Here is a 21002-nt window from a genome sequence, read left to right as displayed (position 1 = left end):
TCATCACTATCTTTTACCTTTTTACTATCAAGTAGTGTCATCTCATGAGTAGGGAAGTTATCATACAAGATGTGTTGCAGTGTAGAAGTATCTCTCTTTTAGTTGGTTATCTATGTATCCCTTGGTGTGAGTTATCGTTATGGAATATTAATGAGAAGTTTTGTCATTTACATATTGCACATCTTATTTTAGTTTGCAATCTCTACTATATGATTGATCTTGTTGTTAGTATTGGTATCACTTTGGGAGCATTGAGTAAATCTATTTGGTTTTGGCAAACTTAGCATTGGTCAATAGCAACAACACTTTGAGTTTAAATAGAGAAGAGGAAATACATGTAGATATGTTATTTCATTATCTTTCTTTCTTGTTAGTTCCTAGCTTAGTATTCTGAAGTTAAAATTGTTTGTGCTTACGAGGAAGATGCATGATTGTTTCTATCACATGTATATTTGTTTGTTTCCCTCAACTCTTATGCTTGCTAATCAATCTTGGTAGCCAAAGACCTGTACTGAGAGGGAATGCTTCTCGTGCATCCAAACCTTCAAACCAAACCTATGCCATAAGTGTCCACCATAACTACCTATTATGTGGTATTTCCCTGCCACTCCAAGTAAATACTTCATGTGCTACCTTTAAACAATTCAAAAGTTATTACCTCTTATTTGTGTCAATGTTTTATAGCTCATGAGGAAGTATGTGGTGTTTTATCTTTCAATCTTGTTGGGCAGCTTTCACTAATGGACTAGTGGCTTCATCCACTTATCCTATAATTTTGCAAAAAGAGTCGGCAACGGGGTTTCCAGCCCCAATTAATCAACTTTCATTAATAACTCTCTTCACATGTTTTGCTCTGATTCATCAGTAAGCAACTTAATTTTGCAATAGACACTCCTCCATGGTATGTGAAATGTTGGAAGGCACCCGATGATTCGGTTAGCCATGGCTTGAGAAAGCAAAGGTTGGGAGGAGTGTCATCCTTAAATAAACTAAAGTACATGTGTAAACAAAAGAGAAGGGGGATGATCTACCTTGCTGGTAGAGATAACGTCCTTCATGGGAGCCGCTCTTTGGAAGTCTGTTTGGCAAGGGGGTTAGAGTACCCACTACCATTCGTTGACAACAACAAACACCTCTCAAAACTTTACTTTTATGCTCTCTATATGATTTCAAAACTTAAAAAGCTCTAGCACATGATTTAATCCCTGCTTCCCTCCGCGAAGGGCCTATCTTTTACTTTTATGTTGAGTCAGTAAACCTATTTCCCTCCATGTTAAGCAAGCAATTGAGTTGTTGAGATCCAACTATCTATATTGTGATTTATTTAATCATGCCTTTTATTCTTCCTTGTTCAGTACAAGTTTTATCTGAATGAATATAGCTTTGAAAGTTATCGATGATTATGAGAGGATTATTATTATGATTGAGTATGCAAGTTGTGCCATATAAGCTTTAACATAAGAGCACTGCTCGACAGATAAGTACAATCTGTTAATTGTTCGCTGACCAAGAACGAAGTTTGCCATCACCAATTATGATTTCCTATGCACCTTTATTTATGATTTCCTTTTACTTGTTTCAAGTTGAATCATATGAGGAAGTTGTTCACTAGAATATCGTGTGTGAATTAATATGATGCTTCTTGCCCGTATTTTATTTATCGACTCTTTACTCCATAAACATGTGGTCTTGTTTACCGAGTTCAGTTTCGCTTGGGGACAAGCGAAGTCTAAGCTTGGGGGGAGTTGATACGTCCATTTTGCATCACTATTTTATATCATAATTTACTCGTTATTCATTGATATATTTCATATTTAGAGATGATACTTATGTTATTTCATCTATTTTGCATGTTTCATGATTATTGGAGAATCGCGCACCGGAGTCAGGATTCTGCTGGAAAAAGCACCGTCAGAATGCAATATTTCGGAAGATCAACAATTGACGGAAATTACACGAAAAATCTTATTTTTCCAGAAGACGGAGATAGCCAAAAGGAGGAGCCGAGGAGGGCCGCCATGGCCCCCCCGGAGCCGGCGCGGGCCCGGGCCCGGCCGCGCCGCCTTGTGGGGAGGGGGCCCACAGCCCCCTCGGCCTCCTCTCCTTCGCGTACTTCTTCGTCCCGAAAACCTAAGCTCCGGGGATAGTCGCGAAGAGTCACGGTCGCCTCGCGGGGCGGAAAACACCGGAGAGAAAAGAGCTCTCCCAGCAGCTGAAATCCGCCGGGAAATTTCCTCCCCGGAGGGGGAAATCGACGCCATCGTCATCGTAATCGAGCTGGACATCATTGGGATCATCATCACCATCATCTCCATCATCATCACCGCCATCTCCACCGCTGCACCTCGTCACCGCTGTAACATCTAGGGTTGAATCTTGATTGTTTGGTAGGGGAAACTCTCCCGGTATTGATTACTCCTTGTTATTGATGCTATTGAGTGAAACATTGAACCAAGGTTTATGTTCAGATTGTTATTCATCATCATATCACCCCTGATCATGTTCTATATGATGTCTCGTGAGTAGTTCGTTTAGTTCTTGAGGACATGGGTGAAGTCTAAATGTTAGTAGTGAATTATGTTGGGTAATATTCAATGTTATGATATTTAAGTTGTGGTGTTATTCTTCTAGTGGTGTCATGTGAACGTCGACTACATGATACTTCACCTTTATGGGCCTAGGGGAATACATCTTGTATTCGTTTGCTAATTGTGCGGTTGCCGGAGTGATAGAAACCTAAACCCCAGTTGGTATATCGATGCAGGAGGGATAGCAGGATCTCAGAGTTTAAGGCTGTGGTTAGATTTATCTTAATTACTTTCTTGTATTTGCGGATGCTTGCAAGGGGTATAATCACAAGTATGTATTAGTCCTAGGAAGGGCGGTGCATTAGCATAGGTTCACCCACACAACACTTATCAAAACAATGAAAATTAATCAGTTATATGAAGCGAAAGCACTAGACTAAATCCCCGTGTGTCCTCAAGAACGTTTGGTCATTATAAGTAAATAAACCGGCTTGTCCTTTGTGCTAAAAAGGATTGGGCCACTCGCTGCAATTATTACTCTCGCATTTTACTTACTTGTACTTTATTCACCTGCTATATCAAAACCCCCTGAATACTTGTCTGTGAGCATTTACAGTGAATCCTTCATCGAAACTGCTTGTCAACACCTTCTGCTCCTCGTTGGGTTCGACACTCTTATTTATCGAAAGTACTGCGATACACACCCTATACTTGAGGGTCATCAGAAACCTATGGATAGTTTTGTTATTTCTCTATCATTTAGGATTTTTTCTGCAATGTTTTCAGGAAACAGTTTTCACCTAGTACTTTCCATGTTTTTTTACTCGTGAAACTTGATTTTTATTATTAAAATATCATGATTGCTCTAAAAAAAAAGCTTCTCTAAGTTTTTTTTAGGGAAAAGGTTTCTCTAAGTTTTGAACAACGTTAGATCTCAACAATATTCCATCAACACAAAGTGTTTGTACTCCAGAGTACTACAGTACCTTTTTTCAGGGTAATTTTATTTTCCTTTTTAACTAGAACTTTTTTTTGAGAACCCTTTTTAACTAGAACTGGACAGTTTTGTTTTCCGAAGTGGTCATCTCTATTTCTAAAAGGCCCCAAACCGCCTAACCAAGCGCCTATGAGCCCATTTTCCATAAAAAGTTGCCCATGAGCCCGTTTGGCCCATGCTTGTCGGAGAAGGGAAAGCCAACAACACACTCGAAAAAAAAACACACCCGGAAGTCCACCGCAGCCGTGCCTGAATACCTCGCCGCCGCCCGCCCGCCGGGCGGTTCTCCATCAGTCCTCAGCCCGCCGCCCCTCCCAGCCGCCTCCGGCTGCATTTCCTCAGCTCGCGGGCGGTCGGTGGCGATGTCTGGCCCCGTCCCCAACCCCCCGGCTCATGGGCCGACGCCGGCTGCGGTGCCGGGCCCCGACTGCGATCCCTCCGCTCGCCAACTGCCGGTTACTCCGGGGCGCGTGCCCGACGCCGGTGTCAATCAACCGCCCTCCACGGTGCCCCGCGCCGTCGGTGAGCCCTCCGCTCATGAACCGCCTTCTGACACAGCCTCAGCACATACGGTAAACCTTCTTCATCTGCTTAATTGGGACTCTCTTTTTTCCCCATTTTCAAATTTTGTTTGTCTTTCCAAAATCAAACCTGTTTGCTTGTCTCGTCCATCTAATTTTCCTAGGTAACTGCTCAAGGCGTTCACACCAATCATGCACCAAAAGTGGGGATGTCATTTCGGACAGAGAAAGAGGCGTACGAGTTCTACAGTTCCTATGCTAGGAATGTTGGGTTCAGTTTCCGAAAGGGCCACTCAAAATCGAGGGCCGATGGGACTCTTTGCTCCAAATATTATGTTTGCAGCAACGAAGGGCAGCCAGTAGCGAGTGTGGCCAAGCCTGGGCGGAAACAACGCCCTTCGACAAGGTCCGATTGCAAGGCTCGTGTTCAGTTCAATGTTAGTCGAGAAGGTGTATGGACAGTGCAGAAGGCTTTGCTCGATCACAACCACTTGCTCGCAAGCCCGGGTATGCTGCATATGTCCAGGTCGCAGCGCCGCGTAGCGGAGTCCGATCGACAGATATTGAATCAAATGCGGAGAGAAGGGATTACGGCGGCGGATATACAGCAGGTGTTGCAGCAGTGGTCCGGGGGAGGTGAAAATGTGAACCTTCTCAATAAGGGTTCTGAGAACCAGTACCTTGAACCCAACTATGCGCAGTCACTGCTCGAGTATCTAAAGAACAAGCAAGTAGACAACCCTTCGTTCTTTTATGCAGTTCAGTTGAATGACGATGGTCGGATAGCAAACTTCTTCTGGACAGATGGCCAGGCTATTGTGGACTACGCCTGTTTCGGTGATGCCGTTTCTTTTGACACAACATTTGAAAGAAGCAGATTTGAAATGCCATTCGCTCCATTTGTGGGTACCAACCATCATAAGAAAACCATCATTTTCGGAGCTGCATTGCTATACGATGAGACTTCGGAGTCTTTCCTTTGGCTATTTCAAACTTTCCTTACCGCAATGTCTGGGAAGCAACCGGCAACTATTTTGACAGATCAATCTGATGAAATATCGAAGGCTATTAGGTTGGTGTTTCCAAACTCAGCTCACTGTATAGGTTTGCATCAGATCTGTCATGGTGCATCTAAGAACGTAAATCATGCAATATGTAACCATCCACAATTTCTGTCTGATTTTAAGGGATGTGTGTATGAACAAAGGTCTATTGCATCCTTTGATTTGAAGTGGAAGGAAATGCTAAGTACGTATAATCTAGAAGGTAACGCGTGGATGAAGAATTTATATGCAAAGCGTGAAAAGTGGGCTGCTGTTTATTGTCATGATTCATTTTACGCTGACATGATGTCGACTCAAAGTAACAAAGGCAGAAATAGCACGTTTGAGAAATTTCGAAGGAAACTTTGTCTTCCAGAATTCTTAGAAGAGTATGAGAAGTGCATAACTAGTCTTCGCCACAATGAACTTGAAGAGGATTATAAGTCACGCCGTACCAACCCAGTTCCTTATTTTCATGACTTACCTATGTTGAAAACAGCTGCTGTATCGTATACAAGAAATTTGTATTCTGATTTTGAAGAAGAATTCAAAAAGTCGTTAACTCAGACTTGTACATTGCTGTCGCAAGATGGGACAATTAGCACTTACAAGTTTATGCCTGCGAATTGCGAAGGAGAAGCATACGCTGTTTTCAATTCTGACGATGTGACTATATCATGTTCTTGCAAAATGTATGAGCGCACAGGTATGCTGTCTTGTTAGACATTTTATTGCTTAAATTTGAATTTGCTGTCTTCTTGCTATAACTCGAGGTTGTTACATCCTTGTAGGTATCCTATGCAAGCATGCGCTAAGAGTCTTTAACCTTAGCAATGTTTTTGAATTGCCATCTCACTATATATTTAAAAGATGGACGAAACATGCGAAAGCTGGATTGTTCTGCTGCAGAGCCAGTGACCAAAGTGGCGCAGAAAGTGTTATGTCAAGGTGTGCACGTATTTCTCAGAAGGTACATTCAGCTGCACTGAGAAGTTCAATGTCTGACGATGCACTTCAGCTTTTGGAGAGTGGTGTAGATAGGCTGCTTTGGGAAGTAGAAAATTCATCCAGTTCGACGAACTTAGATGGGAATGATATTCGTCAATCTCTTGAGTCATGATTTTTGCAATGGTGCAAGGACAGCAGAAAATTATTAGATCGTTCAGGGACCTGCACACTTTCTCAGAGGCATGAAAGTGTAATGTCAAGGTGTGCAAGTATTTCTCAGAAGGTACATTCAGCTGCACCGAGAAGTTCAATGTCTGACGATGCACTTCAGCTTTTGGAGAGTGGTGTAGATAGGCTGCTTTGGGAAGTAGAAAATTCACTTTCTCAGAGGTATGAAAGTGTTCTAGAGGAGAAACGAGCAAAAGAAATGCACTGATGGAAAATAAGGTATGTACAATCATATTTTGTTTCCGTTTACATCCAATAATGTTTCAGATTTGCAACCGTGGGGTATCTCTTAATGATAAACTCGATAACTGCAACCCATGACTAGTTAGAATTACTTTAGTCCAAAGCTCCTCATTTACGTTCTTCTCCTTGATTCAGGAAAACTGAAACAAATGTAATTGTTCCAACCCGTTCGATATGGTGCATCTTCTGGAGTTCTTAGCATAGCATTTGTGCTCACCCACAGCAGCTTCTGCGAATCTCTTTACTTGGCGATGATGGCTGATGACCAACATTGTACCAACATTTCTGTTGCAGTGTTCGCTCTTATAGCTGTGAGCAATGCAGTATCTGATAATACTGTATTTTAATATGTAGATTGTCATGCCAGTGAAAACAAGGTCCAGATCCCATTCCTCCAACTTTGTTGCTTCGTAGTTCTTACTGGGTATCTGGATCTGTAAAATGTTCTCTGTCTACTCTCTGTAACAGTAATCTGAGGACGACTAACTTCCTACAACTTAATTTTCATACTAATTTCCTATATTTTCCTTTTTGTGTATGTTAACTTAGCCACTCCATTGTCTTGCCTTGGCAGGCTCAAATGGATAGTTGAATTCGGCAACATTGTGCCTATCAGAATCAGAGTAGCATGACAACAGTTTGATTCAATTAATAGATCGTTGTAGCTTAGCTGTTACGACGTTTCAGTTTTCATTAGACACCAAAGCTCTCTTTCCATGGATTCGGTTCGGGGATAATTCATGGATGATGGAACATAATGTACCAGAGAAACGAAGAAGAACAAGACTTTTAAAAAAAAAAAAATCCCTTATGCAATTTTTCTTTGAGACACCCTTATGTAAATTTTATTAGGACTGTATTGAATTCACAAGTCACAACACATCTGGATTATAATTTAGAACATGCAAGTTCATTTACAAATAATTAAATTTGACAGTATTACCAAAAAAAAGTTTGAAAGGGCAACGTGAGATACTCACATGTACATATATTAAGGAGTATATTATGTTACTGACCCATGACTTTATATGTACATAAATAATAATTCTTAAATCATATGGTTATTCAACTTTTAAGTAGAAAGGTGTTTAGAAAGTTTTTTTAGTCATATACTCCCAAATTAAGTTGATGTTTATAATTTAAACATATTATGTGTTTGTACTTTTAACATTTCCCATTTCCCTAATTTATTGAGGGAGAAGATATATAGAAAATAATTTGAACTAGAAGAGTTTTACATAAGCAAAAAAAATGACTATCAGAAAATAAGAAAAGAACACAAAGTTACTCACCTAGACAGCTACTGCTACGTGCTGGGCTGGGCTGGGCTGGGCTAGGCCTAGGCCAACACAACATGTACCAGCCCAGCCCACTGCACACACGCGCCCACAAACGCATTCCCCTCGGCCGTCTCGCCGGCGCCGCTCCCGACGGCCGTTAGCTCTCCGGCTCCGCCAGCCCCGCCGCCGAACAAGACTAGGCTCCGAGGAGACGGGGCGACGGAACAGACTCAAGCCTGAACAAACTCTAGCAGAAACTACGTCCTAGGGCCGCTCTCCGCGACCGGGCTCGCGGCGCCGCCTCGCGATGTTCGCCGCTTCGGCGCGGCGGGTGGCCGCCGCCGCCGCCGCTTCCTCCTCCTCCTCTTCCGGCCGAGCCTCCCAGATTGCGTCCGCGCTGAATCACCAGGTGAGTGTGAGACGCGTGGATCTCCCCATCTATCTGATTTCATGCTCTAGCGCTGCTAGGTGGTGAGTAAATTTCTCCGTCGCTGCAGAGATGGATCCACGACCGGAACAAGAAGGCGATGGAGCTGGTGGTCAAGGGCTGGAGCGCCCTCCAGGAGGTCGATCGCGTCATCGACTTCGCCGACCGCAACGACAAGCGCCTAATCCCACTTCTTAGGGTACATCCCTGGATTCGCCTTCCTCGTCTGTCCCCATTTGGCATTGGCAGCGCTTTTTAGTGACCCAATTTTGCGGGTTTTAACATTTTTTTGTGCAAATCTCCCTCGGTATGGAAGGGCGCAAAGGAGAACTTTGAGCTGGCCCTAGAGATCGACAATATGAATACTCACGCGAGGTGTTGGCTGGCCAAAATGCATTTCAAGTACCATGTTCCCGGAGCTTGCAAGGCCATGTGAGTTACTTTTACTTCTAGCGATGCTAGTGCAGTGCAACTTCCTTTACTATGGCGTTCAAGTTTCCCGTATGGCATGTTCCTTGTGGTTGTTTCAGTGTTGTTCCAGGAACCTGTATGCACAATGCAAGCAAACTAGTTTGGTCGCTGCATATGTAGTTATGTTGTTGTTTTGTCTCAATCTGAATCTTCTATAAGTGACCTGGCTAGTATGTCATTGTCGTGATTCTGAATACCGTTTGTGCGTCAGGTAGCTTGTTGTTTACCAGAATTGGTTTCTGGATGATATATTAGAACGGTCACTACAACACTATACAAGAATTGGTTTCTGGATGATATATTAGTACTCCCTCCATCCCACAAAAGATGTCTCAGTTTTTTCTGAATTTGGATGTATCTATAGTTCTATACACTAAATCGCATCTAGATACATCCAAATTTAGAAAAACTTGGGACATCTTTTGTGGGAGGGAGGGAGTATTTTTTTTTATCAAGTTGCAGATTATATCGTGTTTGCTTTTTCAGTTTTTGTTTTATCTGACAGAGCTAAGTTGCAGGATAATTTTGTTTAAATTGCATATAGTCTGGCTAGTGGTAGATATATGCCTTGCGAAGTGTTCTAGTAATATTTATGTATCAGGTCGTGTCAATAAATCTCTTATAAAAAAATTATACTTTGCTGACGTCCAAGTCATGCGTCTCTTATTGGTCTTGCTACTCTGGTAGCTACTAATACTATGCTGAGCAGCTCATGTGAAAGACTAGTTTCCCCAAAAAAATCACTTTGTTTGTGAATCTTGATCAATGTTTATAAGGTGTATGTAGCATTTGGGAAACATGGGTAATGTTCTAACAGGAATTGGTAATAGAAAATGATAAGTTCAATTTATCTGGTACTATTCTGAGTACTCAATAGTCGGAACAACTTCAAAATCCTATGTGCAGTTGAATGTGATTCTCTTGCTCAAAATGTTTAATAATCCACTGATATGCATCGATCTTGGCAGTTTGAGCTAATTGGTACAAATAATATACCTGAACTGTGGGTTATGCATCCAATTAGCTGCAGCAATCATTGGTGCCTTAATATATCTGACAGAAAATTAACGTGATCAGTAGCTTCATTGGAAAAGAAAATTGGTAGCCATGTTTACGTGCCTTGACCTTTGGTAAATCTTAAAATACTGAGTGAGCAAAACCATCTTTTTGTTTGGATGTTTTCTAGTTGGAACATTCATTTTGCTGCCACCCAATAATTCACCCTTGTCACTTTCCATGTGTACAGTGGTGCTGCTTTGTTAGTTGAAGCTGCAAACATGGGTGACCCAGAGGCACAGTATGAACTTGGATGTCGGCTAAGAATTGAGGTTTTCACGCTTCATGTGCCTTTTGCCCCTTTCCTTCTACTTCAGTCATTCAATCTTAGTTGTTTGCTAGGCAATTGATAGCTTTGTTTTTATACAATTTGTGTGCAATATGTCTTCACCTCAGTTGACGGTTTACCTTTGTTGCTTGTAGAACGATCATGTTCAGTCTGATCAACAGGCTTTCCATTATATAGAGAAAGCTGTTGACCAGGTATGCTTGCCACCAGAATGTTGATCACATTTTCAGATTTTCTTCTTGATAGGCCTATTCAGTTTTTACATGAATCTTTGAATGCAGTTGCATCCTGGTGCTTTATATCTTCTTGGTGCTGTGTATTTGACTGGGGATTGTGTCAAGAGGGACATAGCTTCAGCCATGTGGTGTTTCCATAGAGCTTCGGAGAAGGTGATACATGGAAGAGATCAACTAAAAAATTATATTATTTTATTTGCATTCCATGAATCACATTGTTATTTCTGTTTCTCTGACATCTGAGATTTGAAAATCTCAGGGACATGCTGGAGCTGCAGTTGCATATGGATCTCTTCTTCTTAAAGGTTTGTCGAAAAGTAACTCTAATGAGTCAGGAGATAATTGTGGGTTTCTATATTATTCTTCATGGAACAAAGGTTATCTTAGAGTAAAACAGGTGGCAAAATTATGATTTGAGGACTAATTTGGACAGCTCTTGGTCAACTGTGGTTGTTTAATTTTGGCTGGAACTGTTAAATTACTCCAAAGCCTATGCGTTTACGCTAACAATATGGTTGTTTCAGGTGCTGAAGTGCCTGAAGTCATTACCAGGTTCAACTCAGGCAAGAGCCCGTCGACCGGGAAGGTACGAAAAAAGGACATGCAGCAGGACCCACTAAAGCTCGCAAAGGAGCAGTTCCAGATAGCAGCTGAGGGTGGATGTGACCTTGGTCTACGGTGGTTGAAGAGGCTCGAGGATTATGACAAACAGCCAGAAGAGCTAAGGCAAATCCAACAATGACCTCCCTCTGCATCGGGCTATTGATGTATGTTGCAATGATGTTGCTGCACATAGATAGAACTTCATGTTTTGTCTGCCTTCAGAATGTGGAGAAATGTTATTCCAGGAACGTTCATGTCAACTGAACATGTGCTCGTGATGGAAAATTGATTTCTAGATTCTCAGGTTGTGCTACAGGATCAAATAGGTCCAAATTTTGTTACCAAGGATTTTGCCATAGCAGGACAATTATACTGATGGTAGCCCTAGTAACAAATTAAAAAAAATCACCATTCATGTAAAGCTTTTCTTGGTCGTAAGTGATTTTTATTTTTATTTTAAATGTGATTCCAGCTAGCCTTGGTAAACAGGCCTAATATGTAAGATGACATTACTTTTCCCTTTGTTCAACCATACTTGGATACCTCTGGAAAAAATGAATTAGTTTTGCAAGAATATAGCAGGTGGCTCTTGTCAGATAGATTTTATGCGACCCTTTGATTTTTCCCAACAGGCAGGTGTGATGCCAATTAGGTTGCCAATGAGCTAGTTATTTTTTTGGGGGGTAAATCCTTGCAATGCTAATGTGGCCTTAGTTTGGGATTCTGATGTAACGGGCACATGTTGCTAACGTTGTGGTGGGCGATTTGCCCCATTTCTCATGATAAAGTTTGATGCTTCAGAAAAAACTATATAGTAAAAGGTATCAATATGTTTAATATAAAACCAACATTAATAGAATTATCACAAAATTAATTTCCTTATCTGTATATGAATTTGGTAACATAAAAATTTGTATTTTTCATACATACTTGTTCAAACTTTGTAAAGTTTGACTTTGACTAAATTCAGCATGTAGGGTAATTACAAACAGAGAGAGTACTTCTCTTTTAATGCACAAATGCATTGAGATTTGTGTAGCCTAGAGTCATGTGGCGTTTCTCGGGAAAATATTTGCAACTGCACAGTGTATAATTTGCAGTTTATGTTAGGTAGGACTATAGGAGTACTGAACTTTTGGGTAGGGTCAGACCCGACTCTGTCTTGGCCTCTTGGGAGTTGGGAGTGAGAAATCGGAAGACACCAAACGTCCAAACCCTACCCCGTATAAAACCCCAGGCCGCGATAGGCCTTCTTCCCCCCTCCGTCGCCGCCGAAATCTCTCGCTGCTACACAACTACCTCGAGCTGCCCCCCAAGTCCCCGTAGTACCCAGTTTCGCTGCTCTCGCGCCATGGAGGAAGTGACGGAGGCGGTGAACAACCTCAGCATAGCGGAAGGAGCCGCACCGGCGGCGGGGGCGGAGGGGCACAAGAAGAACCGCATCCAGGTCTCCAACACCAAGAAGCCCCTCTTCTTCTACGTCAACCTCGCCAAGGTACGAAAAGGAAACCCAATCTGTGCTCACAGAGAAAGCGTGCGGTTGGTTGGGGATTTCCTGCGGGTTTAAAGGTCCATCTTGTCGGAGTGATTCCGTGAAATCGACAAGGCTAATTTGGTTCTGTTTGTGTGCAGAGGTACATGCAGCTGCACGAAGAGGTGGAGCTCTCGGCCCTCGGCATGGGTAAATCTCTTCATTCGCTCAATCTTATCTCTGTATCAGATTCGGCCTCTGCCCTGATAAATTGTCCCCAGGAAGCTATGCTAACAATGAGCATTGAGATTTGGTAGTAAAAGGAGACATGTCATGTCTTATCTTTTGATAAAAGATGTGCTGTGTGCTTAGGAACACTGATGACTTGTTATACTGTTATGGTATCTCTATGCTTGTCAAAAAGGTGTGGATGGCACTTTAGTACCTGCCAACTTAGTTTGTTTTGCCCATTTTGTATGTTATCATGGTTAACCAGCTGCCCTGTTGAAGGAGAAAACTACAATTATGTCACATAATTCTTCCTTTACTACGGTCGATGCCTCTCTTTATCTCAGAATTGAGCCCTTTAGCTCTATATCTGCACTTAGTCTTTCTTTAGTAAGAAGAATTTGGAAGATGGACCTCCCACCTGGGGTTAGGAAGATTTCAGTTGTCTGTTCTGTTCATGTGGCCGGGGAAATTTAGATTATCCTATTCTTGAAAGTTTACAAAGGGCAATGCACAAAGAATATATAACCAATGAAATAACTGTCTTTTTGATACTAAAGAATGAGCTGAGCCTTCATCCACTGGGCGCGTACCTTCTTTTTTTTTGAGCCTCAACTGGAGATACAAGCTGTAGTTACGAAGCACCGATACTTCAAAACTTGCCGTATCTGCGTACCGTACTTCTCCGATACTCCGATACTCCACCGATACTCCGATACACGTATCGCTGGCGTATCCCATTTTCCCACATTAAAAAAGAAAGAAAAGAATGCCGATACTCCGACGATACTCCAACGATACTCCGACGATACCTGGAATCTACGAAGCACTGATACTTCAAAACCTCTGCTTGCTTTCTCCTTTCTGGTGTGCTACTGATGGTGAAGAAGCACGGCAGGCAGCCAGTCTTTTTTTGGTGCTATCGATACCTGGAGTGAGATACCGACGACATGTCATCCGCAGGCAGTGGCATGGTAGGCAGTCTTCTTTTGGTGGTAGGCTAGTGCTAAGATAGGTAGCTGCCTCCCCAAGGTACTGCTGGCTGCTGCCTCCCATATGTACCTGAGATTGGTAGCTGCTGCTTGCTTGCTGCTCTGCTAGTGCTAGTGCTAGGCCTGCGTACTGCTGCTTGATTGTTACTCTCCCGTTTGACCCGATTGCTTGGCTGGCCAGGAAGTGAGATGACATCTGCAGGAGGTCAATCTTCAGTTGGTCCTAGTGCAAGCAATTCCATAGACAGAAAATGGGGCAGTACTTCTATGTTCTATCCCATCTTTTGTATTTACTTCATTATGATTTTTGATTTATGGTCTATTATATTTTTGCATTTATACATATACTCGGCGTATCGCCGTTTCGCTGTTTTTTGAAATCGCCGTATCCCGTATCGCCGTCTCCGTATCGCCGTATCCGTGTTGCCGTATCGGTGCTTCGTACTAGTATCTGATCAGACGCACAGCACACACGACATACTCACGCACATCACAACACATGCCCCTGCTATACCCCTAACAATACCTACAACCTATACCTAATACGTCCTTGAGAGACTTTCTGAAACCTCCAGGTTCCGGGAACACTGGGCACATCGTCCTCTCCTGTGGCGCATGGACGCAAGAGTGAGGCACCTGCGAGACGTCCCAAAATTCGTCCACCGCAGGAATCGAACCCGGGACGGGTAGCTAGGCCACTGCCCTTTGCTACCACCGCGCTGCTAGTGATTATTGGCCAACAAATTATTGCTTATATAATTACCAATGAAACAACTGTCTTTTTTTATACTATAAAGAATGAGCTGAGCCTTCATACATTGGGCGTACCGTTTGTTGCTTATTGGTCAACAAATCAGTATTGCTTATATAATCATGGGACAGTTTCGCTGATTTAATAATATCTCCAGCCAACAATCATCTAGGTCTGGACATGTAACACTTAGATCAAATCACAAACTACTGATAACATGTTGTCCTAAAATTACTTCTCCCTCGACCCTCGTAGTTTCTGCTCTCAGTCGTGGCTGAAGTCTGCTAGTCAGCTACTGCAATCGTGTGTGTTGCTGTTTGCCTGTTTAGGCACTTGTTTTAGGCACCTTGGAATTGGATTTAATAGTAAATTTGTTTATACTGTTCATACGGTTGAATTAATACATTTACATGAGCCTGTCATATTATCATGGTAATGCTTCAGAACCTGTGTTGATGCATAGTTTTTGTTTGAAACTGTTGATACATACTTTGGTTTGTTTTTCTTTGTTGGTCAATGTGATTCTTTGTTACTATGCTATTATTATTAGATGCTCTTCTTTTATCCTGCTGAATCTGGTAACTTCGTCCTTTCAGCTATTGCAACTGTGGTGACCGTTGCTGAGATTCTGAAAAATAATGGCCTTGCTGTTGAGAAGAGTGAGTCTTGTTTCTCATAATTTTCCTTGATCACATTGTCTTTTCAGTCTCTTAACTTGGTCGAAAATTACTTGCAGAAATCATGACATCTACTGTTGATGTCAAAGATGATGCGAGGAACCGCCCTATCCAGAAGGCCAAGGTTTGTGTTCTTCAGATGAAAACATTAGTTTTCAGAATGTATTCACATGACTGTTTTTTCCTTATTCACATAACCTGCACTGTCCAGATTGAAATATTGATTGGCAAGACGGAGAAATTCGATGAGCTGATGGCAGCTGCCGCAGAAGAGAGGGCGGCAGCTGGTGCCGCTGAGGAAGAGCAAAGCTGAACCACTTTGAGGGTTCCTGTTGTAGCTTAATTTTACTGTTCTTCTCCTCTTTTCTGTATTTTAATTTTGCTGTGTGGACGAGAGACAAGTGCTTGTGTCGATCAAATTAAGGCGCAGCTTATTTAGTGCGCCTTTTCTTGGTTTGCTATGGCTGTATGTCGACTTGTGATCATGAGATTATGAGTATGATACTCTTGATTTGTCCCATGTTCATTTGGAAGATGCCCTGTTCACTGTTGCTCTGTGAGCTCATTCAGAAATATGTGAGGCTTATTTGACAAGAAACTGAAATTCAGATAGTTCTTTTCACTTGCATCAAAATGCAACTAAATGTATCAAAGATTTGAACCAAAGCTGGAAATACAAGACCTCGTCTGAATAGTACAAGCAAGATGCAGAGCATGCATCATTATTGAACTGAATACAAGAAGGTGCGGCAATACTGAAACAAAAAATAGTCCCTGAGTTCAACAAAATAAATCAAAATCCTAATGCGGAATTGAAATTTGGCTCATCCCGTTCCAGCTTGGGCAGGATTCGATTGCAGCACGCTCCAAGCCACTGCAATTGAAATTTTGCTCATCCTGTTCTTCATGGTCGACCACCGTTGGGCGCCGCCTGTCTTTCTGTCTGTTCACTTCAGGCGTCCTCCTCTTCCTCCTCCTCAGCTACGGGGGCATCTTCTTTGTCGTCGACGAGTATCTTCTTGCAGGCCTCGTAGCACATGAAGGAGATGCCGGCGGCGGGCATGAGCTTGATGCAGCTGGGCCCGAGGCCGCGGTACAGGCCGGCGGCGCCCTCCTTTTTGAGGATGCAGTACATGGCGTGCAGGACGTTCTTGTACACCTGCCTCCCGCCCACGGCGCCCACCTGCATCTGCTTCCTCGCCACCTCCAGCGGGAACGTGGCCGTGCTCGCGATGGCGCCGGCGGCGGACCCGATGAGCAGCGTCGGCACGTTGCCCACCTCCTCCTTCCCCGACACGCGCCGGTACATGTCCCGCAGCGTCTCGTAGGCGTAGAAGTTGGCCGCCGCGTACGGCACCACGCCGATCACGCTCGGCTCCAGCCCGCGGTACAGCTCGCCGGGGCCTTCGTCGCGCACGATCTTGACGAACGCGTGGAGCAGGTTGTCGTACACGTCCTTCTCGATGGTCAGCCGGGTCTTGACGAGCTCCATGGGGTACGTGCACAGGGTCGAGGCCACTCCGGCGAGCGCTCCGGCGACGAGAGGAATCGGGATGGGGGACTTGGGCGGCTCGCCGGCCTCCGGGGTCAGGTACTTCTTGGCCGTGTCGTAGGTGAAGTGCTGCACCGCGCCATGCATGTGGAATTAGTTAGTTACTACTACTGATCTACCTGAGCAAAATTCCATTTCTAAGGAAACATATGAGCTGGCTTGCCTCGATGGCCTTGCTGGGCGCGACGCGGAGGACGTTGACGGCGTTGCCGCGGAAGAGGCCGGGCCAGCCCTCCGTCTGCATGATCCACCGGAACACCCCGCCCATGGTGTCGGCACCGCAGCTGCCTACCATCAGGTGCGTCCTGATCGTCTCCAGCGGCGCCACGAAGGTCCTTGACAGGGCGCCAGCGAGAGCGCCGCTGACCAGCCGCCGGACGTGCGGGTTGCCGATCTTCACCCTCACCTTCCTCAGCCGCGGCACCAGCTGCAGCTTCTTCTTGGTCTTCTTCGTCTTCGGCTCCTCCTCCGCGGAGGCAAGGTCGAGGTCGTCGGCACCAACGGCAGGACGGGCCTTCCCACCGTGCTCGCGCGCTCCTGGTGGGGCGCCGAGGGACACGCTGAGGCCGATGCTTGCGAACAGCGCTCTGCGAGGAAAGTCCAAGCTCTTGCAGTCGGCTTGCGAGCTCCAAGGGAACGCGACCTCAGGGACCGTCGGAAAGGACCAGCTGCTCTTCCTGTCCATGGCCAGCGAGCCGCCCTTGTTCCCGGTCACCATCGTCGTTGCCGCCATTGCCGCCGCCATGATCTTTCTTCAACTCGCTCACTCTTGCCTGAAGAAATAAAAACATTTAACTACGATCGATCCAGCAAACATAGATGTGTATACATAAAACAAGAAACGTAAGCCACCTAAATTTGTGTACGGTCCACAACTTAAAATTTCCATGCAAAGTAGGCCATAAATCACAGAAGGGATCATTATCACAATTCAAAATGAACATCATTTTAGGTCATACCTCATAAAAAATTCCTTTGGCACAATCAAAAAGAACTCATCTTCATATAGGATTCAACTAGGCATGACATAGCAATCCTATATTTTTCTATCCCTATGATTTTCCTATCCTGTAAATCAAAGGAGCCCTTAGATCATACGAGCAGATTGGTTTATCCATTCTCGGACTGATAAACACTAGTGTAGTACTAAACGGCAAATTGGCATGCTCGGCTATTCAAGGTAACAAATTATCAAAATGGCAATGAACTATTCAGAGTTGTTCTGAAACATTAAAAACGACATAGTACAATGATCCTAATTCAAACTAGATCCAACTAAAACTGAGGCTGTCACTTGTTCTCCAACCTATGCAGCCAGTGCTCACATTCAGCTCGTTCCTTTTCGAGCCGACCTCTAGTAAGACTTATAGAGGATCCGAGACTGATTTCAAAAAAAAAACAGGATCCGAGACTTGAGCTTGTTTGCAGATCCATACCTCGAGGAAGGTAACCAAAACTGTTATGTGCCGTGCGTAGGGGTTCTTCACTCCTCACTCCCTCACTGGCTTCTGTCGTTCTTGGGAAGGAGCTAACAAGGCGCCATTTTATACCCGTTTGAGCACTCTCTCCATAGTTGGTTAGTTGCCGTGTTTAGAAGAGCAACGAAGCCTGACCTCTACCGCGCCCCAGTACCACCGCACACCGTCGCTAAAATCCGTTGGCCGCGAAGGGCAATACGGCCAATTGATCGATATTGTGAGGTTGGAGCCAATTGCCAGAACGGCTTCGTTAGCTTGGCACGCCGATTGTGTGCGTCATACTCATGCCTGCATGGATCCATGGGCTACAGCTACAGATGCCATCGCTTTGCCAGTTCAGTTCCTTCTCCGGGAGGAAGAAGACGACAGAATCCGGTGGCGGCTAGCTTCTTCATGCGCTCGAGAGCAATCTTCGAAACGAGCCGCAACTGACGCGCCGTGCCTTGTTCTCTGCCGCGCGCGGCTGCCGGGAGGCTGGCCGGAGAGGGGTTTAAGGCGATGTAGCCTTGTGGGCGCCTGCTGAAACGTGGGGCTGGAAGCTCACCTGCCTACTTGGAAGCTGGTGGACGGGTTGTCTCTTGTGCTTCGGGGCTGTCGTTTTGTCGACTTTGCTTAATGTCCGGTCATCTCTCCCTCACACAGCTTGAGGGTTTGGTTAAACTGCTTAGCTCATCTGTAGCAGACCACTAGTGGAGAAAAGGCCTTTGATCCTAAGCAAATGTCCTAGTTCTGAACCAAACCGGGACCAATGGGGGGCATTGGTCCCGGTTCGTTTGGCCCAGGGCGATCTCACTCGCTGGAGCCTGTCCGTTAGTGGCCTTTGGTCCCGGTTTGTACCAAAAACCAGGACTAAAGGGTCGGCGGCAGGGCGCGACAGACCGTGTCAGGCGTGGGAAACCTTTAGTCCCGATTTGTATTACAAACCGGGTCCAAAGGCTCCCCCTATGGACCCGGTTTGTATTACAATACAAACCGGGACAAAGTCCCCAATCTGGCTATATAACCTTGCCCCTGCCCAAGCGTGAGCCACACTTAGCCATTTTTTCACTTTCTTCACAAGAGGAGTGTATTGCTTTGCTCTCTTCTTCACATGCACAAGAGGTGTTCGATGAAATGCTTAAGAGGATTTGCCACTTGAGTTTACACAAATCAAGCCACACTTAACTTGTTTTTTTTCTTCTCCATCGAGGTTAACAACTTTATCCTTTTCATCTGTAATTGATAAAATGCATGTGTATATATACATCGTGATGTTCTATAATGGTTTTGATCAGCTTAATTATATCATGCAGATGAATCGGCAATGGATGTACATTGACCGACGCTTTGACGAGTTCACTTCGGGCCTGAGTAATTTTATGGCCGTGGTGGAGGCAAACAAACATGGTGGCTTCATGTATTGTCCATGTGTTGACTGCAAGAATACCGTAAATTACGCTCACTCGAGTACCATTCACGGCCACCTTATGCGATCCGGTTTCATGCCCAGTTACTATTGTTGGACCAAGCACGGAGAAAGAGGGGTTATGATGGAAGACAATAAAGAAGAGGAAGAGGATGATGACGGTTATCCCAATTTCCCTGAATACGATGATACTGCAGAAGGCAATGAAGACAATGAAGTAGAAGATCAAGAGGTACCGGATGAGCCCGCCGATGATGATCTTGGTCGGGCCATTGTCGATGCAAGGAGAGAATGTGAAACCGAAAAGGAAAGGTTGGCCTTCGACAAGATGATAGAAGATCACAACAAATTGTTATACCCAACTTGCGAAGATGGCCATAAAAATCTAGGCAGCACTACTTGGAATTGTTGCAATGGAAGGCAAAGAACGGTGTCACCGACTCGGGATTTGGAAAGTTGTCGACAATAATTAAGAGGAAGCTTCCAAGGGGTAACGAATTGCCCGCCGGTAAGTACGAAGCGAAGAAGATTGTCTCGCCTCTAGGATTAGATGTGCAAAAGATACATGCATGCATTAATGACTGCATCCTCTACCGCGGTGAGTACGAGAATTTGGATGCATGTCCGGTGTGCACTTGCATTGCGGTATAAGATCGGACGAGATGACCCCGGTGATGTTGAGGGCGAGCGCCCCGGGAAGAGGGTTCCTGCCAAGGTTATGTGGTATGCTCCTATAATACCACGGCTGAAACGCTTGTTCGAAATAAAGAGCATGCTAGGTTGTTGCGATGGCACAAAGAAGACCGCAAGAAAGACGTGATGTTGAGGCACCTGCTGATGGATCCCAATGGAGAAAAATCGATAGAGAGTTCCCAAACTTTGCACAGGATGCAAGGAACTTAAGGTTTGGTCTAAGTACGGATGGCATGAATCCTTTTGGAGAGCAGAGCTACAGCCATAGCACCTGGCATGTGACTCTTTGTATATATAACCTTCCTCCTTGGTTGTGCATGAAGCGAAAGTTCATTATGATGCCAGTGCTCATACAAGGCCCGAAGCAACCCGGGAACGACATTGATGTGTACTTGAAGCCATTAGTCGAAGAACTTATACAGTTGTGGTCCATAGCAGGTGTACTTGTGTGGGACGAGCACAAGCAGGAGGAATTTGACCTACGAGCGCTGCTTTTCGTAACTGATGACCCACAAGTATAGGGAGTGTATCGTAGTACTTTCGATAAATAAGAGTGTTGAACCCAACGAGGAGCAGAAGGTGTTGACAAGCAGTTTCGATGAAGGATTCACTGTAAATGCTCACAGACAAGTATTCAGGGGGTTTTGATGTAGCAGATAAATAAAGTACGAGTAAGTAAAATGCGAGAGAAATAATTGCAGCGAGTGGCCCAATCCTTTTTAGCACAAAGGACAAGCCGGTTTGTTTACTTATAATGACCAAATGTTTTTGAGGACACACGGGAATTTAGTCTAGTGCTTTCGCTTTATATAGCTGATTAATCTTCATTGTTTTGAAAAGTGTTGTGTGGGTGAACCTATGCTAATGCACCGCCCTTCCTAGGAC

The 21002-nt window shown here is 44.4% G+C and overlaps 4 protein-coding genes across 4 annotated transcripts; 3 read left to right on the top strand and 1 right to left on the bottom strand.

The window, feature by feature from the left end:
- The first annotated feature begins 3683 nt into the window (after positions 1-3683).
- LOC124689888 (protein FAR1-RELATED SEQUENCE 5-like) lies at positions 3684-7046 on the top strand. Its single transcript, XM_047223346.1, has 5 exons — positions 3684-4097; positions 4211-5118; positions 5234-5795; positions 5881-6484; positions 6644-7046. Exons 1-3 carry the CDS (start codon positions 3684-3686, stop codon positions 5274-5276), a joined length of 1365 nt encoding a protein of 454 aa, XP_047079302.1. The 3' UTR covers positions 5277-5795; positions 5881-6484; positions 6644-7046.
- Positions 7047-8095: 1049 nt separating this feature from the next.
- Positions 8096-11291, top strand: LOC124686722. The gene is made up of 8 exons (XM_047220622.1): positions 8096-8197; positions 8286-8414; positions 8532-8647; positions 9933-10014; positions 10166-10225; positions 10313-10420; positions 10527-10572; positions 10792-11291. The coding sequence occupies exons 1-8, from the start codon at positions 8096-8098 to the stop codon at positions 11007-11009; spliced, it is 861 nt and encodes a 286-aa protein (XP_047076578.1). The 3' UTR covers positions 11010-11291.
- Positions 11292-12041: 750 nt separating this feature from the next.
- Positions 12042-15522, top strand: LOC124686721 (uncharacterized protein At2g34160-like). The gene is made up of 5 exons (XM_047220620.1): positions 12042-12365; positions 12503-12551; positions 14909-14971; positions 15049-15113; positions 15201-15522. The coding sequence occupies exons 1-5, from the start codon at positions 12222-12224 to the stop codon at positions 15300-15302; spliced, it is 423 nt and encodes a 140-aa protein (XP_047076576.1). The 5' UTR covers positions 12042-12221; the 3' UTR covers positions 15303-15522.
- A 419-nt stretch (positions 15523-15941) lies between these two features.
- On the bottom strand, positions 15942-17286 carry LOC124689887 (adenine nucleotide transporter BT1, chloroplastic/amyloplastic/mitochondrial-like). Its single transcript, XM_047223345.1, has 2 exons — positions 16705-17286; positions 15942-16610 (listed from the first exon to the last, which is right to left on the bottom strand). Exons 1-2 carry the CDS (start codon positions 17284-17286, stop codon positions 15942-15944), a joined length of 1251 nt encoding a protein of 416 aa, XP_047079301.1.
- Between the last annotated feature and the right edge of the window lie 3716 nt (positions 17287-21002).

This window comes from Lolium rigidum, chromosome 2, assembly GCF_022539505.1.
Source record: "Lolium rigidum isolate FL_2022 chromosome 2, APGP_CSIRO_Lrig_0.1, whole genome shotgun sequence".
Lineage (NCBI taxonomy): Eukaryota > Viridiplantae > Streptophyta > Magnoliopsida > Poales > Poaceae > Lolium > Lolium rigidum.
This window is presented reverse-complemented; position numbering and strand designations above follow the sequence as displayed.

Coding starts and splice junctions, on each gene's coding strand:
- LOC124689888 (XM_047223346.1), top strand. CDS start 3,684: ATGAGCCCGTTTGGCCCATGCTTGTCGGAGAAGGGAAAGCCAACAACA. Junction 4,098..4,210: donor ACACAGCCTCAGCACATACG/GTAAACCTTCTT, acceptor TAATTTTCCTAG/GTAACTGCTCAAGGCGTTCA. Junction 5,119..5,233: donor GAAATATCGAAGGCTATTAG/GTTGGTGTTTCC, acceptor TCTGATTTTAAG/GGATGTGTGTATGAACAAAG.
- LOC124686722 (XM_047220622.1), top strand. CDS start 8,096: ATGTTCGCCGCTTCGGCGCGGCGGGTGGCCGCCGCCGCCGCCGCTTCC. Junction 8,198..8,285: donor CGTCCGCGCTGAATCACCAG/GTGAGTGTGAGA, acceptor CCGTCGCTGCAG/AGATGGATCCACGACCGGAA. Junction 10,015..10,165: donor GATGTCGGCTAAGAATTGAG/GTTTTCACGCTT, acceptor TGTTGCTTGTAG/AACGATCATGTTCAGTCTGA.
- LOC124686721 (XM_047220620.1), top strand. CDS start 12,222: ATGGAGGAAGTGACGGAGGCGGTGAACAACCTCAGCATAGCGGAAGGA. Junction 12,366..12,502: donor TCTACGTCAACCTCGCCAAG/GTACGAAAAGGA, acceptor GTTTGTGTGCAG/AGGTACATGCAGCTGCACGA. Junction 15,114..15,200: donor GCCCTATCCAGAAGGCCAAG/GTTTGTGTTCTT, acceptor TGCACTGTCCAG/ATTGAAATATTGATTGGCAA.
- LOC124689887 (XM_047223345.1), bottom strand. CDS start 17,286: ATGGCGGCGGCAATGGCGGCAACGACGATGGTGACCGGGAACAAGGGC. Junction 16,611..16,704: donor CGCCCAGCAAGGCCATCGAG/GCAAGCCAGCTC, acceptor GGCGCGGTGCAG/CACTTCACCTACGACACGGC.